The 18712-nt window shown below is 33.4% G+C and overlaps 2 protein-coding genes across 4 annotated transcripts; one reads left to right on the top strand and one right to left on the bottom strand.

Moving 5' to 3' along the window:
* Positions 1 to 304: 304 nt before the first annotated feature.
* LOC120068366 (AT-hook motif nuclear-localized protein 22-like) lies at positions 305 to 1198 on the top strand. Its single transcript, XM_039020104.1, has one exon. It carries the CDS (start codon positions 305 to 307, stop codon positions 1196 to 1198), a length of 894 nt encoding a protein of 297 aa, XP_038876032.1.
* Positions 1199 to 4208: 3010 nt separating this feature from the next.
* On the bottom strand, positions 4209 to 14763 carry LOC120067316 (kinesin-like protein KIN-UA). Of its 3 annotated transcripts, none has more exons than XM_039018876.1 (19): positions 14192 to 14758; positions 13477 to 13577; positions 13262 to 13384; positions 12764 to 12949; positions 12352 to 12573; positions 12106 to 12262; positions 11557 to 11706; positions 8855 to 8943; positions 8470 to 8673; positions 8209 to 8358; positions 7283 to 7417; positions 7040 to 7171; positions 6826 to 6964; positions 6662 to 6754; positions 6040 to 6165; positions 5356 to 5481; positions 5082 to 5225; positions 4803 to 4931; positions 4537 to 4697 (listed from the first exon to the last, which is right to left on the bottom strand). In XM_039018876.1, exons 1-19 carry the CDS (start codon positions 14373 to 14375, stop codon positions 4537 to 4539), a joined length of 2751 nt encoding a protein of 916 aa, XP_038874804.1. In that variant the 5' UTR covers positions 14376 to 14758. The 3 variants fall into 3 exon arrangements, with proteins under 3 accessions (XP_038874802.1, XP_038874804.1, XP_038874803.1); XM_039018875.1 differs by having other exon boundaries at positions 4803 to 4937; positions 14192 to 14375; XM_039018874.1 differs by having other exon boundaries at positions 4209 to 4697; positions 6826 to 7171; positions 14192 to 14763.
* Between the last annotated feature and the right edge of the window lie 3949 nt (positions 14764 to 18712).

Genomic DNA, 18712 nt, shown 5'->3' with positions numbered 1-18712 from the left:
AAGAAGGGCATTAGATGAAGTGAGGAGAGAGAGAGGGACCCATGGCACCGCCCATAGGCATAAGCACGCAGCTCTAACGAATCCCAACCCATCTCCCATCTATTTTTCTCCCTCATCTAACCCTAACCCACAATATTACTCTCTCTCTCTCTCTTTCTTTCTTTCTTTCTCTCCTTCTTCTCTTCCAAATCTTCAACCAAATCCAGTTTCCATTCTTCTTTCCTTTTCATTTTCCTTTTCCTAATCCTTTGTATGCTTCTCTTCTTCATAAATTAAAACCCCAAATCTTAGGAATTCAATTCCCATGGATTCCCACTCCCTTCCCCCTCCTTTCCACACCCGTGATTTCCATCTCCAACAACACCAATTCCATAACAACAACAACAATAACAACTCCGAAGAAGAACACAGCACCACCACCACCCGCCTCAAACGCGACCGCGACGATGACACCAACAACTCCACCGGAGACGCCGCCCCCGGCCCCGCCGACGGAGAAATCACTCGACGCCCTAGAGGTAGGCCTGCTGGATCCAAAAACAAACCCAAACCCCCTATCATTATCACTCGCGACAGCGCCAACGCCCTTCGTACTCACGTCATCGAAGTCACCGATGGCTGTGATATAGTCGACAGCGTCGCTACCTTCGCTCGTCGTCGCCAACGTGGGGTTTGTATTATGAGTGGTACTGGTACCGTCACCAACGTTACTCTCCGTCAACCCGCTTCCCCTGGTGCAATTGTTAACTTACATGGCCGGTTTGAGATCTTATCTCTTGCCGGCTCTTTTCTTCCTCCTCCCGCTCCTCCCGCTGCTACTACTTTAACTATTTATCTCGCTGGCGGTCAAGGTCAAGTCGTCGGCGGTAGCGTCGTTGGTACTTTAATCGCTTCCGGTCCTGTAGTTATCATGGCTGCTTCCTTTAGTAACGCTGCTTATGAACGGCTTCCGTTGGAGGATGACGACCAGCCACCGCTTCCGTCGTTGCAAGCCGGCGGCGGAATTGGGTCTCCGGATGAAGTTGGACAGTCACAAACGGCGCATCATCAACAACAGCAACAAAATCAACAACAGCAGCAACTTCTTAACGACGGGAATGCGCCGTTATTTCACGGTTTGCCTCCGAATCTCTTGAATTCAATTCAAATGCCACCGTCTGAAGCGGCGTATTGGGCAAATTCCCGTCCTCCGTACTAACCCACCACCCAAAAAAAAAAAAAAAACCATATCCTTTTGAGTTGTTCCTTTAGCTAGCCACTCAGCCATGGAGATTAATCAAATTGGGGTTTGTTTTTTTTTTTTTTTTATCAATTATTTTTCCAATTTCCTCAAGTTTGTTTTTTTTTTTTTTCATAATTTTCAGGATATTTCTTGATCTAGTTGGTAATCAAATTAGATTACATGTCAAATTTATCATATTAATTACTACCTGTTTCTTCTTCTTTTTGTAGATGTGAATTATGATTATTAATTCCTCTACCTCCAATTTAATTTTCCTACATGAAATTTTACAACTTTTTTCAATATTACATATTATTGGCATGTTTCTGAAATACCCATGATGGAAAAAAGAAAACTTTTTTAGGTAGCTGAAATCAGAAGCCAAAATGATATATCAGTGAATATTTTTGGTTGAATTATGAAATGGGTTTTATTGTTTATTCTTTTTATTAGTTCCCCTTGCCTTATGGATCATGAGCTGATCAAAGTCAAAGAATGGCTAGCTTCAACATATAAAAAAGTCAAAAAAAGAAAAAAAAAATAGTGGATTAAGGAAAAGTTTAAATCTTTTTGTGATTTATATGTAAGTGTAATTTTGGAAGATTTTATGATGAATGAATTGAATGAATGAATGGGTTTTTTTTTTTTTTTTTTTTTTGTGAAATTGTGGAGAGACAAATGAAAGTAATTGACACGTGCAGATGTTGAGATTCCAGAGCCAAAGTTCTTTCTCGAGGCAAAATTTACAATTCCAATTAATGAAATAATGATCTCTTCTTCTCTTTTTTGTTTCTTCAATTTGACAGATTCTTTTTGCAATGGAAAGTTTCAAGCTGTGGTACCAAAAATAAAGAACAGTGTGTTTAATTTTGTGTATAATATGTGAAAGTTGTTGTTCTTGCAAAATGGGAAGCTTGTTTTTTCGTATACAGGCAATAATAGGTGTGTTTAATTTGAAAATTACTTTTATTTGTTTAATTTATTGCACAAGTTCCTATACCATTGCCGGCTCAAAATATGGAGAGATCACATTGATTCTCTTGGTTTCTGTTGAATTTTAATATCTCATGATTTCCACACTTTTATTATTTCTATTTTGATATCAAAGGAATGAGATCTCTATATAATTTTTTTTTTTTAAAAAAAACCGTAAAATTACTAGTTGAGTGCTTGAATTTTGAAATTTGTGTTTATTTGAATCATATACTTTAAAAATTTAATGGATTTTTGAATTAATTGGAAATTTTTAAGAATTTATAAGTCTTTACGAGAAGGAAAAAGTGAAAGTTCAAAAACGAATTAATCCATAGCTCATGCTTAAGCAACTTTAGAAAATTTAGCTTTTGTTGTCTTGCATTTACCTTCATCTTTGAATAATTTTACTTGACAGGAGTATCACTCCAACTACTTCGCAAACTATTAGGAGACTTTTGGGCAAGAAATTGTTATTATAATCGTAGGTTATTATATTTGGGTTACAATAGTTTATGTTTAGGTGGAGATTATTTTAGTTTGGGTTAAAATAATGTGTTTGAGGTGCCAACTATTTTAGTTTGAGAATGAAATAGTAAATATTATAGAAAAGAATAAAAAAATTATGAATGTAAAATGGTAAAATCGGTAGCAAATAGTAAATATTGTAGTGAATTAGAATTTTGAAATAGTGTTGAGTGTAGCTAATTGGAGATTACAAAATAGTATTTACTAGAGGTGAGGACAATTCTGCCTCAGACCGTCCTTAGACTTTTTGGAGTTGAACAAAGGTTCACCTAGCAATAAACTCTATTCAATAGGCTAATTATTTGATTTTTAGCTGTACAACTCTATGATAATGGGTCATATGTAAAACTTTCTTCTTAGGAATTCTCTTTAATCAAAATTTATTAAATTTTTTTTTTTTATCTTATGGAAAAAAATCTTGTAAAGAAACATAGCGGGGATTAGAGGCTGGTTGAATGGTGGTATTAACTCTTTTATATCATCCAAAAATTTTCTATTCTAAGTCATATTTGACATCAATATATATAATTTGTTTAAACGATTTATGAAAATGTCCAGTTGATAGTTCTAAAATTAATAGTTTCAAATAAATTATTGAATTGATAAACAAACATGTTATTGGTTTTAAACTAATTATAATGTTTATTGTTTATGTTATATTTACATTTGTATCATTTTGTTGTTTTTCTTTTTATATTTTATGAATTTTTTAGGATATAATAAAAATGTTGATTCACATCTTAGATTGATGTTGAACCCATAAAAATGTATAAATGATACATGTAGGCAAAAATCTAATCTATGAAGTTAATTTTGATAAAGAAAAAGTTTTATGGATGATGGTTAACATGAACACAACTAACATAAGCCAAAAATAAACTTACATTCCCAATAATGATATACTATTACTTTTATTTTATGTTTTATTTGTTGTAAATCTTACTAATGTCTAAAAATTAATAATAATAAATAATAAATAAATATACATAAGAGTAGTTTTTTGGTGTCTTTTTAAAAGAAATGATTTTTTTTTTTTTTTTTTTGGGAATATTAAAAAAAAGTTGTTTTTTGGGATTTTCCTCTTTAAGCGTGACTTTCCTTTCTCATATATAATTTTTTTTTGTCTTGTTTCTAAAAAAAGGAAGCGAAAATTCTATATATAATATATATATTAGAAAGTACTCAAATTTTTTACTTGAGTTTGTTATGTAGCTTCCTTTTTTAAGAGTGAATGATTAATAGTACTAAAATTGTTTCAAATGTAACATAGATGAATAATTGAATTAAATCTAATAGTTTGATCATATTGTTTAATACAAGAATGAATATCATCTGTACACTCATGCCTCCTAAAATGATAAGTGTTAGTTAAACTTGGGTGATCAATGAGTATTAGGGAATTTAGATGTATAATTAAAGTAATTAGGGTTGATATTATGTTGTTGATTGAAACCAAAAAACCTGGTGGATTTCAAACAAATAAACCTTCCAAAATGAGAATTTACATTACATGGTAAACCCATAACTTTTCTATTTAGCTACTTTTATTTACTTAATATACAAATCAATTTACACACTAAGTTTGAAATTACAGATCAGGCCAGCTCCTCAGTCTGCCTCTAAGAAATTAATATGATTTGATAAACTATTACAACACCAATCTCACACTACTTTTATGACAAAAATTCAGCAGACTTCTAATTTTTCTTTGACAGGAAGCAAAGCAGGATGCAAGCCAGACTTTGGTGCCATTTCAGATATGATTGTGCTAATAAAGATAAAATATTTCTGTCAAATCTACCACCTTGAATAAATCAATAATCTATTCGTAATCGTCTCATTTCAGCTTGAAATGTTGGGCTTGATATTAATGTTCGATGCGCAAGAGTTCTTATGTCTTCCCGTGAACAGTCCCGTGATATCCGAACCAATTCCCACAGGGCACCTCCACTGATCATGTCTTTTGCATTCACTTCTGCATTATCAGCAATTTCATGGTTTTTCGAGTAAATATTTTCGGGATTACTTGTCAAGCTAAACGATGAAATTCAGACGACAGAGATAGAGAGATTGAGATTACCATGCTGTGCTAAATGACAGAGTGCAAGTTCGATATGTCGTTTGATCGTTGATGCTTCATTGTTGGCATTCTGTACAATCCATGGGAGTGCTCCATCTTCAATTAAGAAAGACTTTCCTGCCTTTGTCCCTGTTCCTTTCAACAAGCCAAATCCGGATCAGATCATGAAACATTCTTGCCCAAAACGCTTCCAAGATTTAATGTTAAATTAAACGCTGAATCAAATTGAAGGAAAAAAAAGGGAGGGAGGCTAGAGAGACCCCATATTGGAAAGCTTACCTTGTGTAGAGGCCCTCGACTCGCATTTTGCAAAATTTGCAATTCCTCTAGCAACTTGTGCAAGAACATCAGGATGTCTGCATCTTACCATACCAAGCAATGCCTTAATACCGCCTTCTCCCCTTAGCTTCGTCTGCAACTTATCTAGATAACATAATATTATAACTTGTGAGAGTATAATGTTGGATTGTGAATATTTGACCAGCAGGAACAAATAAGGAACATAAATTTGCATACGTTAATGAATGAGCCTTAGACAGATTGCAACACTTACCATTGCCACACAAATTGGCAATTGCTCCGGCAACCATACGAAGCGTTTGGGGATCCTCAGCATTGGCAGCGGTCATGGACAGCAAACTAATACCTCCTTGGGACATAATAAGCTCTTGGTTGGTCTCTGTTGGAAAAGACAAGTCAAAAAATAAAAGTGACAAAATCTCGGCTTAGAAAAGCAGACAAGCAAGTGGTATGTGTTGGGTATCCAAATCTGTAAACAGAAAATACCCAACAAGACAAATCTCAAGAAACAGAGCAATGTTCTAAGATATTTTTATTTATGTACTTCAAGGGAAAGAACACAATGGAAATCCACAGTACTGAAGAACAAGAAGAGAATAAGAGAAATAGCAAAAATGGAAACCAAGAACCAGCCAATTCGAGTGGGTCGGAAATCTCTCCTCCAAAAGCTGCTCCAGCTTCTCCAAAATATTCCACACCCCTCCGACTCTTCCTCTCTATTTTATAACCAATTTTGTGGTCCTCTCAACAACCTAGTGGTCCCCTCACCATCTTTTCCCTCAATTTCCATCCCCCTGACTAATCCCTCCTTCACTTATGATTTTTGGTGTAATTCCACTTCTACCCTTTCTCTTATATGTGTGAATAATCGGGAGTTTAACAGTATGAAAGGTCGAAGCGGGAGATGTATTCCCATGAACAAGGAATAGAAACTAACCATTCATAGCCAGATTTGCAATTGCACCTGCAGCAACTCTGTGTATTGTCTCATCCTCAGTGCTTCTGAGTAGCATCAGCAAAGATGAAAGGCCCCCAGCCTCAACAATCTTTTGCTGATTTGTTTCTGCATATTTGAAGTAAGCATATAATTGCGCCTTTCACAGAAAGAAATATTATACATGTGTTCAACGCTGACAGTTAAAATGCTGCATTATAATACCAAGAACTACAACACGGCTCAGATTTATGAAAGAACCTAACCAAAAGTAGACAATACATTCAATGACTAAATGAATCTCACAGCCACCGTTCCATTTCTGCTTATATTCATCCTCCTCCGTCACTCTTTCCACAAAAAATATAATAGAAATCAGTGGCATCTAAATTACAAGGATAAAGACCATTGAACAGTGAACCAGGTAGCAGAGGTTAGCAGTTATGTCCTGCCATTTTCATTAACCTTAAATCAGCAGGTGGCATTATAATAATGACTTCAATATCAACCTTAATCCAGCCATGTTACTTTGTCAGAAGTATAACAGTAACTCAAGAAAGCCAGAGAAGTACAGGAAAAGCAATAATGTCAGATTGTCAGTGAACATTGTAATGCTTTTTTGTACCTTCAGCTGCTAGATTTGCAACAACTTTCACAGCATGAATTCTGACATCGTAATCTTCAGCTTCCAGCAATGATAAGATCTTTTGCAGTCCCACTGTCGAAATATTATAGAATTAATGGACAATTTGAAATGAAGTACAAGATAATACAGGAAGAGACTAAAACCTTGCTCAAAGAGTTTGGCTACAGAAGCCTTCTCCCCATTTCCAGCGTCCTGAGCCTGTGAGTGCTTAACTTGTTGTACGAGAGCATCTAGAGAACCCATGACTTTCCCAGGCTCACCTCTGTCGAGTCGCCTACTGGTCTGCAAATCAAGGAGGTTCTTGTTAAAACATAAGACTAAACAAACAAAGTCAAGAAAAGTTGAGCCAAAACTTACCTCATCTGCTTCAAAGCTCAATTGCAACAACTGGCTTTGTAGCATAGCTATATCTCCTTCTAGTTTCTTTTTCTGATTTTGCTCATCTTCCAGAGTCTTGCGGAGCTTTGAGATCTCGGAATTGCATGACATCTGGCACATGAAAAGCACCATTAACATAACAACAGCCATAGGTCTAGAGTGGAAGAGCTTGGGGGTGACAAAACAAGACTAAAATTAGTTACAGAGTTAAACCAAATATACCTCTGATCTCTTCAGTTGGGCTACTTGATTTCTAAGATTGTTAACTTCCTCTTCAGCTGCTTTCCTCAAGAGCGTTTCCTTTTTAACCAACTTCTTTAGCTCTACCACTTCCTTGTCAGCAGACGCTGTCAAACCCTATATCATTCAAGATAAGATATACATGGTTTAAGAGAAGGTTGGAACTGTTGTAACAATCCATGTAACTGCTGCCATAGTCCAAGGGGCAAAAGAAAAAGAAGCTACTATTGACATAGACTTTCTGTTAACATTGCTATTTGATGAACAATTATACTGGATAACCTTTTTTCTTTTTTCTTTTTACTTCTCAAATCAGTCAGAAATATAAAATTGATATTGGGACAAGCAATAGGTATTGTACTATAGACTCATGCTTCAAAAGTGTACGATCTTATCATATTAAATTCGAAATTGCCAAAATGAGCATAGCTCAACTGACAGCAAATATATACTATAAACCTCGAGGTTAAAGGTTTGATTCTCACTGTATATATTATCCAAAAAAAAAAAAAAAAAAAAAACCCTGGAAGCTTGATCCCTGCTCAATCCAAAACCAACTTTTAGGAGCTAGGAGCTATAGAATATGAAGAATATCGAAGCACGAAGTTTTGAAACTATGAAGAAGATAGAGATGTGAAATGGAATGCACTAACCATCCCAAATTCTATTTTCATATTTGAATGAGATTAAGGGGATGAAGGTAACAAGGGAGAGATATTAGGATCACAGAAATCTACAACAATTTAATTTGGTATCAGATATGAGTTAAGGTGCAAATCATACTAGAATAATTTAAGTTCTAGCACAATCAATAGAGAATCTAATCATGCGAGGAAAATAGCATATAGAACTTTTATATTCCATCTGAAACAGAAAGAACAGCTGATGCATACAAGGTAACAGGATACCTCTCCATTAGCAATTACACTAGAAGCAGAAGCAGCAACCTCTTCATTAATTACTTTCTCCCCACCAAGCTTCTTCTGCTTCACCATCAGCTGATCCTCAAGCTTCTTGATTGATTCCATGTAATCCTTCTGATATTTCAGCCTTTCCTTCTATAAAAACAATAACCATTCTAAGACATTAAATTCGTAAGTGATCAAACCTTGAAAACTACATAGGCAATAATCAATCCTAGATAATTTAATAAAAAAAAGAACCCTTACCTCCAGGGCATTTGAATAACTTCTTTCAGCCTCAGATATGCGATCCTGTGCTTCTTTGGTAATTCTTTCAATTTCATTCTCAAACGCCTTTTGCTGCCTTTCATGTTCTGCAATCAGTTTGTCTAGTTGAATGTCTAATCTTCTTGACAAACTTTTATAATCAAATTCTTCTTTTATCTTCAGCATATTTTCCACCTTCATAGCCTGAGGGCAAAAAGTTTTAGAAATTAGAATCTTGGAAATGGAACAGAACAAAATGCATTAAAAAATTAATAAATAAGGCAAACAAGAGTAATGGTAATTAATATGTCCAAACCATGCAACTTCCAAATTATTTAATGGTAAGAATTTCAAAAGGTTCAAAAACTAAGCACCCATAACCTACCCGTTGGCCAAACATTATTGTACTCGTAGTCTCTCCACGATGTCGAGGTGAAGGACCAATAGTAATAACCAATGAAGTTCTCGCTGTTCCTGTAAAATTTTGCTTGGTCAGATCTCAGATATCATGATTAGAATGCTAAAACAGGGAAGCATTACTGCGAGAATTAAAACTAAAATACCACCAGAGAAATACAAGAAATATTACCAAGTGAATACCTATAAGCTTAAACTTCAAAACATGTATACGGTCTGTTGAACTTTCTCCTTGGTCCTCTTTTCTTTTTTTCTTTTTTTAAATATTTTTTCAAAACAAATTATATTCACTAAAATAACTATATAAGCAAGGGGACCTGAGTGAAACGTTATATAAAGCTCTTGAAATCCAAATAAAAAGAAGGAAAATATTGAAAAACTCTCATAAGAAAAAAAAAGTTGAAGTAAAAGAATGCACAATTTAACTGCAAGACCATCACCAAAGCATACGAGAGAAGAGGACAATGGAATAGGTGGGTGAAATCTGAATCTCATAAGAAATTTTGCTTGTGAATATTTGGGGATGGATTTCTTTACAATGTCTTCTTGATTACTTGATTTTTTTTTTTCTTTTTTGAGATAAAACAACTTTCATTAAGGAAAAGAATGAAAGAATACAAGGACATGTAAAAATCAAGGCTGCAACAAAACCCCTCCTAGAGAAAGGGTTTCCAACTATGTAAGATGTTTGCCTAGGCCAGGGAATAATTACAAGAAGTTTTTGATACCAAAGCCCAAAGAGAAACATAGAACCTCACCAAGGACCAAACTTCATCGGGTACCTATTTACCCCTCTAAACACTTTGTTGTTCCTCTCCCTCCAAATATCCCACAACAAAGCGTACACCCCCACAAACCACAAAAAGTGACAATTCTCTTGGAAAGGGGAATGGAAGGACCTCTCCAATCATCAAACGCACATCCTTTGGCAAGCTAGCACAAAATCAAATTCCTGGAAAAAAAATGTAAAAAAACAATTCTGCACCGACATTGCAAACTGACAATCTAGAGAAGGTAATCCAGGTTTTCCTCTGCCTTCCAACAAAGGATACAACAAAAAGGACCCATTAATAAAGGCATTTTTCTCAAAAGCCTATCCATCGTGTTCACACGACCAAGCAAAATTTGCCAAGAAAAGAATTTTGGTCTTACTGGGGTAGAACTTGAATATATCTTTACCTCTTTTCATGCAAATTCATACTGACTTACTGTATAGCTAATGCCCAAACCTCCTGTAGTGTTGACAAACAACTGTGTTTCTAAACGAATGATAAGAAACATATCTTTCATTGAGTGGAAAAAACAAAGAGCAGCGGAAACATCCGCTCAAAAGCCAACGAGATAACAGGAAAAAAAAAAAGAAAAAGAAAAAGAAAAAAGCTCCTGTTTGCATTAATGGAAAAGGACCAACAATTACATGAACATGACAATCCAGACTAAAAAGCATGCATCAATATGATCCTAAGAACTAAATTAAATCCCAAAGATCCATCCATCGTCCAGATTTTTTTTCAAAGATGTAGTCTATTTCCAACACAGTTTCCCAAAAGACAGTGATAACGGTAATGAACCGAAGGATGTTAGCCTTCCATCTGAAATAAGGATTAGCAGGAGGCAGTCCAATACAATCAAATATTGTTGTGGGAAGTACCAAGATAGACCAAAAGTATTATACTTCCAATTTTATCAGATGTCCCTGAAGGGACGACCAAAAGTATTACACCTATAATGTATATATGGAATTTTAACCTCCCAAAAACTAAATTTTTTTCATTTAGTCCCTTCAATATGGCAAAGTTACTATGGGTAGAATCCACAAAGAAAATCCCCAAAATTATTCAAAGATTCTCACAGGGACATTTTAAAATCAAGGAATCTAATCACTTCTAGACTCTCTTTAGAAGAAGACTATGATCTCTAGGAAAACAATAAGAGAGGCCAAGTCCTTTTCTCCCAATCTTTAACCCAGATTCTAGCTATCTCCTCTGATACATTCAAAACCTTTGAGTAGATATAGAATGCTCTGATCTTTTTCCTTTTAAATTCTGCTTTTCAAAAAAAGTTGAAGATGAGTTTCAAAATTGGTAATCTCGTGAGGTAAGCATTGAAGGCATGACCCTACAGATGACTTTTGGAAACAGCGTTGCTGACCCTTTATATGTTCATTTTGCTAGCCCGCTCAACAAAACAATCATATCAAATTGGATCCTTAAACATGGCAATAGCAAAGTTGTTTGGAAAGCATTTTATGAATTCTAACATGCTTACAATAGCTCCTACCTGGATTTCTTTTTTGAAGTCTCAGTCACTCTTTCTTTTTAAGGCAATTGAAAGGCACTCTGGCTCCCTGTTCCTATCGAGGGAGAGGAGATGACAAAGAAAACACTCATCTAAACACTGATTATGCAAAATATCCTATCTAGGTACCCCGGGGAGGAAAACGGAACCCAGAGCATACTTCTGAAGTTATTGCTTTAATATATCTTTTAAGTTGGAGATGTTTTATATGTGAACTTCAAATTTGATTACCTTTAATAATGAGCAATCCAACTTCCATAACTTCATTTCGTAGGTATCTTAATTAAGTAAACATAATTTGGAATTATATGAAACAATAACAAATTTGATCTGTAAAGAGGTACCTAAAACAACATTAAAATCAGGTTTTACCTCCAAATGAATCCCGAAGTAATCTTGTCAGCTTTGAATCCCTAACTGGAACATGTGCACTATTCTCAGCAAGTGCATTTATGCATTTCCCTAATGCACTCAGGGAGAGATTGATGGATTTGGCTTCTTCAAGTGTATGCCCTTCACTTCCTGCCTCAAGAAAGACAAATAACAACCTTCAGCAGAGTGTTGACATTTGATTGAGAAAGCTAAGTTTTCTTATGAAAAAGTTGAAAGACAATGTAATATATATAAAATTAACTAAAGCACGGAAAGAAGCGATAACTCGTTAGTAGTTTTTTTAAAATATATATATATAGAATAATAATAATAAAATCAACAACATCAAGCGAAGGGAGTAACAACTTAATTCCAGTTGAGTAGACAACTAGCAATCGACTTCTAGACTTGGTGCTAAAGTCAAACACCACTGAAATACTAGAAGTCTAAAAGTATGTAGGCGCAGTATATTGCACCAATGTGGTGGCCTAGTTGTCAAAGGGCAACCTATGAAGCTAACTGTATTTGACTATAGCTGCATATACACACCTGACTTGTCAATGCGCTCAGAACCAGCAAGATCCACCACCACTAATTTTCCCTTCCGAATGATTGGAGGTTTCAAGGTCTTAACCAAATGAGAATTCCCACCAATATCACTTGACAGAGTTGAATCCCTTCCTTTTAGAGACCGCTTTACGTGTACCTTCAACAAGAAGTAAACATCTAATTTCCATAAGCCACTAGCAGTTTTTGAAAGACTGAAATACCTCAAAGTAACCGGCATTTGCATACCATGAGAATTGCATGACTACGAGAAGATTCAGTGTTCAGTTTTGTATTTGCAGCAAACCGATGAGCTTCCCCCAATCTTAGTAGTTCCACAAAGCTCTCCTGGTGTCTAATTTCTACAAGGCTAGCCCCAGGTACCGAAACATCACCAGTTTTAGGATCTTCTACAATGGAAATGTTATCGTTTGCAGGGTCAAGAAGGTCCTGTATGCTCTCCATATAAAGCTGGACGTATGTTTGTAGAGAATAGATGTTAGCCAAAGGTACACTTCTCTTGAACATACAAAGAACTCAACTTTGGGCACACAAGGACTTCTTAGAGAAAACACAAAATCAAAATTGCTCATCAAGTGGCACTAGAATTTGCAAGCTACTTCTAGTAAAAATGGAAGCAGTGTCTTCAGAAGGAAACAACCTGCAGGTAGGATACTGAGACAGAATCTGTCTCCAAAGAAACTTCAGCCAAGATGTCCTCCATAGCACGCACCATGATTCCACGGTCAGCGGTATCTTCCTCTCCAAGTCTTCCAAGCGTATATGTTTTACCAGTACCAGTCTGTCCATATGCCATAATTGTTCCATTGTAGCCATCCAATACACTCTTAAGAACAAGAAAAAAGGCCAGTCACTCAAAGGAAGTTGCAAAAACATTAAGAAGGGGACTGAAAAGAATAAACTTCAGGTGAAGTTACATAAAGATCAGAAGGGGATTATTTAGAAAAGTTTTCATTTCATCACATTCCTGCTAGGAGGTGTATATATGAATAGATATTTGAGTGATTTTTTTTTTTTTTTTTAAAAAAAAAAAGATGAATGAACAGAATTAACAAACATCATTAATTTTATTATTATTATTTTTTTAAGGAGAAATATATGAATTTTGATGGATACTGATAATATAATGCAAACATACCTCCACAACAGGTTTAGCCACGACTTCATAAACACGTTTTTGAGATGCAAACTCAGTTAGCACTTCATCAAACTCATACGTATCTGAATCCCAGTTGTTCTTCCGAAGTTTCAACCTTTTAAGCTGAAATAGATTGTGATATTCTGACTGACTCCATTAAGACTATAATGATGGTAAAGATGGTATTTAGTAGTGTAATATTGTGTCCATTGTACCTCTGGCTGTAGTTCTACACAATCAGCAAAATCAGCATCGGCTATCAATTCTTCTGTATTTCGTGGTCGCAATCTAACAGCCACTCGAACTCTTCCAGGAACTACACTCAGCCATTACGAATAATGTGTGAAAAAGGAAGACCCTATCATTAAAGTGACTCTTCTTGACTATGAAAGTAATTCAGGATTTTCAAACAAAGCTATAAAACAGCAATTAAATTATCAAAAGGTTAATACCATTCAAAGAGAATTAAATCATTGGTGCAAAATGCAAGAGATGGAATTTGAAATTTGAACATGGAAGATTATTAAGAGTCAATCAGCTTACCAACTTCCCCGAGCATTCAATAAGGAAACTTTGTCGAAAGCTAACTAGCTCTTTCTAGAAAAACACAAGACATGTTAAAACGGTTCTTATTTTCCAGAATCAAAACTTCCATCCTATTTGTGAATTGAAAGGCTTGAAATAATACCATTCTTATTCGAACAAAATTATAGCCTTTTCATTACAAATGCAAGAAATCAATACAAAATCCCCAGTGTAATTCAGCATCACCTAAATCATCCTTTTCAAATACCCTCAATTTCAAATCACTTGGATGCAGCAACAAAAACCCACAAACGAAAAACCAGGATCTCCACAATAAAATTAAAAAAGAACACAAAAAAGAAGAAATTCCCACAAAAGAAAAGGCAGAAAATCGAAGAAACAGACCTCCACCATCATCCTTGGCAGCTCCGAGAGATGCAGGGCTACTACGGCGAAGAGCAGAAGTGGGAAGAGACTTTGACTTGAGAGAAGACTTGGGGTTGGAATTAGCAGAAAAGGGCTTATCGAGCTTAAGAGAGTTTCTGGAAGTGGCACCATTTCTATAACTAGTACCCCCAGAAGCGGCCATTGCAAGAAGGACAGAAGATTTGGGGGAAATGGGTTCAGCAAGAAGTCATCGAAGAATGGTCTGTTTTTGGTTTGAGAGAAAAGAGAAGAGAAGGCGGTGAGAAATTTTGAGAGAGAAAGGAAGGGAATGGGACCCAAAAGAAGAGAGCGAAAAATGGTGAAAACGAAGCGTGGAGGAGCAGTAAGAAGAGGTACAAGTGGAAGTGGACCTTAATGGTGTGGGGGATGTGATTCAGACAAATGAAAATCCGTTACCTTTTTCTTTCTTTCTCTTGCTTTGCTCTTCAAATTCAAGCTCAGAGACAAAGACGAAGAGGTAGAAGAAAAGAGGGCAAAACAGAACAACACGATCGAAGAAGAAAGATTCAGATGATGGATCATGTAGCGACTGTACACACCGAAACGACGCCGTTTTCTCCTCAGTATTCACAGTAACTAATTACGGGTTTCGTCTCGTGAGAGTATTAACTAACAAAACGAATCACGTCGCCTAAACCATTATCATCATGCGCTTCCCCATTTACTATTTTGACCTTCTACATATATATATATATATATTTCCCTTTTATTCTCTTAAATTTAAATTTAAAGAAAATTACAAAAACCCACTATCAAACCATTGAAAAAAAATACATTAGTTTTTAGTTTAGTTTATATTTGGTCTTTAATTTTCAATAGGTAATACTTCTGAGTCTCGAATTTAATTTCTATATAGCCTATTAATTTCAAAATGTCCCATTTTTATCTTTGAATCTTTGAGTTTAGTTTTCGTTTAATTTAATTTCATTATTCTCGATGTGAAATTTTAATAGTGATGGAAAATTAATAAGAATTAAATTAATTCTTTTAAATTGATTAATGACATTAATACCCATGACTAAATATGAGTATTTAAATGAAAAAAATCAAAGATAAAAATGTAAATTTTGAAATCCTATCTAGAACAAATTGAAACGAAACTCAAAATTTAATAGTAAAAATGTAATATTTTGAAATCTAAAGACCAAATAGAAAATTAAATGAAATAGGATAAAAACATAATGTTTTGGGATTTAGAGACAAAAATGTATATTTTTTTTCTTTTTAATTTGATTGATTGGCTATCTAACCTTTTTTAAATTATCAAAAGATTGTAAAATACATTAATCATGAATTACAATTTTGTTTTGGCTGATTGATAAATTTGGTTGATGAGCCAAAAAGAAAGTTGATCTATCTACAAAGTTATTTCTTAATATGTCATAATGCATATGGAAACAATATTTAGAAATCATAAATATATTTCATGAATTGACCAGATAAACTAATAACAAATCACAAAATTTTCGAAATTCATCTTTTTTGCCGACATGAGCAATTGGTATAGTGCTTTTACTATCAACCTTGAAGTAGTATTTAAACGATGATTTAATTAACCAACTAAAGTATTAGTTAATTAGTCTAAAGATGGCTTATTTTTAATCACAAAGTTCAAATTCTCATTCTTCGATATATAATAAAATGGTTACTAATTAAAAATACTGTAGGAAATATATTTTATAAAGCCAAAATTGACGTAAAAAATAAGGAATAAAAATGGATGCTGCTTTTTATTATAATTTGTCGTTATTTCATCTAAGATTCTATTTGATTATTCTTATAATTTGTCGTATTTCATCTAAGTCCCCTATTTGACTTTGGTTATATCCCTAGAATATTTTGGGACTCTTTTCATGTGTTCTAGAAAGATTTGGATTTTTTTTTTTTAATTTTATTTTGTAATACTCTGCCACAAGTATATTTAGAACTATACTTAAAAATTTTAAAAATAATTTTTGTACTTGTAAAAATAAATATCAATTAAACTATCATACACTCTATATCCTTTCGATCCAGAGTTTATAGGTTCGAACAATTTATAAAAAAAAAATATTACAAAAATATTTTTTAATAAAGTATCTCCACTATCATCTTGAAAGGTTGATAATTTGAACTTGATAATTGACTTTCACCATCTTTTAAGTTTAAATTCTATAGATATATTTTTTCTAAAGAAAAAAAAATAATAATTAAGCAATATAACTTTTTAAATGTCAAAGGTAAATGTAAGTGGAAACTAATTTAGCATTGCAACTCATGACTCTCCCTTTTCCTTTTTCTTTTCTTTCTTTTTTCTAATAGATATATCTTCCTTTTCATTCTACCCTCAAATTCAACTTAAAGCAAAAGCAAATTTTGAAATCTATATGTGAATGGCATCATCATACCCCTATAAGATAGTTGGATATATCTTTATTTGATTAAAAGAAAATCTCTCCCCCTCATTTATTTATATTTTTTCTTCTAACAAATGAGAAATTGTAAAATTATAATTTTAAATATTTTTTAAATAACAATACAAAAGAAGATATATCATTTTTTAAAGAATAATAATAATGAGATGGAAAATTTAAACTTCTAATGACTTACATATCAATTACTATTAAACTACATAATGTATAAATTTGAATTCAAAATTAAAGCAGGAATAAACTTAAATTTCTTTTTTTAAAAAATGAGGATATAGAGAACATTGCATGAAAAAGCAAATGCAAAAGACAGTGAAGATTGAATGCCTTTTCTTCTTTTTGTGGTCTCTTTCTTCAATGATATGTACAAAATTTTGAAATGAATTGGTGCCAAAAGGGTCAAATTTACTCAACCAAAGATTAAAACGTAATAACATAAGAAAATCTCATTGTAATGATGAGTTTTCCCACATCTTCAAATTCCAATGAAAAAATTAGATTCAAATCTCTTCCACAAACCCAATTTACAAGCTTAAGCACTACTAATTGAATCCCACATTTTAAACAACTCTACATGAAATTTCCCATATTTTATTTTACTTACATCATGAAGAAAGAGAGAAAATCAATATTCAAATTAAAAATTAATTTGTTAATTAATCCATATAAAAACAAGAAATATTAAAATTAGTAATAAGTTCATGATTCAAAAGATATATATATTTCCCCCTTTACTCAAGAGGGGGCCTCACAATCTGTTTAAAGGCCCCTCAAAATCATTCTTGGAGTACTTTTATTTCTCAACTTTTGATTTTCCTGGGCATGTCATTGCACTCCAATAATTCTAAAGACATATGGACAAGAGGACAAAGAATTACAAGAAACTATAATAAGAAAATAAATAGGAATTTTTCAATTGATCAAAATGGCCTTAACTTTAATAGAAAGAAAAATAACATTTCACCTGGAAACAAAAACAATATAATAATAATAATAATAATAAAAAAAAAGATATTATAATATGTGATGTATTATGTACCAACTTTTATATTATATGGTTCTACATTTTATTCAAGTGTCTCATTATAAGCTTTATAGTAAGGTTATGACAAGAAATCATAGGTATGAAAATTGGAGGAAAAATTGAAGTGTTGAAATTCACTGTTAATCACATGGTGGGTCTGAAACTTTGGTTGAATTAAGGTACAATGATGATAATATTTGGAGGCAACAAAGGTGGGAAGCTAAAATCATTAAGTGGGCAAGTTTTTATCTCCAAAAATTTGATGGTTGAAAAGGTTCCATCTAATCTTTACCTACCAGTTTTTAATACATGTCTGTGAATAGAATATGAATCAAATTCACAAAAAGGAAAGAAATTTATTTTTCTTTTCAGATAAAGAGTACTCTAGGCAACCACCAAATAAGGTGGTTAATATGTCTAGTTAATCAAAGTTCCTATGTAACATCTATTTATGCCAAATTTAAGTGGAATCATCTACCACACCTCAAAAATTTAAGATTTTGTTGGGTAATCATTTCAAAAACAAAAATAAAAAATGAAATGATTATTAAACGATGTCTAAATTGATAGATTAAGATAAATTTAATATTATATCTAACACTCTAACATATATTTGTGTGTTCGAGAAATGTAAAATGTGAATAGAATATTGTGGTAATAATTATGATATCGATAAAAGGTTGAAGGGTATGTATCTTGTGGGAGTCAAATTTAGGAGACATCGAAGGACAATATACTTTTGTGAATGCCTGCAAAATAGTATATGGTTGAATTATATTTTTCTAGAATAATCCAAGCTAAGGTACCAAACAATTGAAAATGACAAAAGAAGAGGGTGAAGAGTTTGTTGCAATTAAATCTCAATTTTATCGAGGTCTAAACTTTTGCCAAATGTGTTTATGCAAAAAAATAAAATAAAAATAGGGTGTTTCAAGTAGTTTCTTAAAATAGAAGATGACTGTTTTAATATGTTTAGGAAACTCATTCTCTTCAAAAATTTGTTTTAATAATGTAACATCTTATACATAATGATAATGCTTTTAGGGA

This window comes from Benincasa hispida, chromosome 12, assembly GCF_009727055.1.
Source record: "Benincasa hispida cultivar B227 chromosome 12, ASM972705v1, whole genome shotgun sequence".
In the NCBI taxonomy this organism is placed as follows: Eukaryota; Viridiplantae; Streptophyta; class Magnoliopsida; order Cucurbitales; family Cucurbitaceae; genus Benincasa; species Benincasa hispida.
The sequence above is the reverse complement of the archived record's forward strand: the minus strand, read 5'-3'. Positions and strand labels throughout refer to the sequence as shown.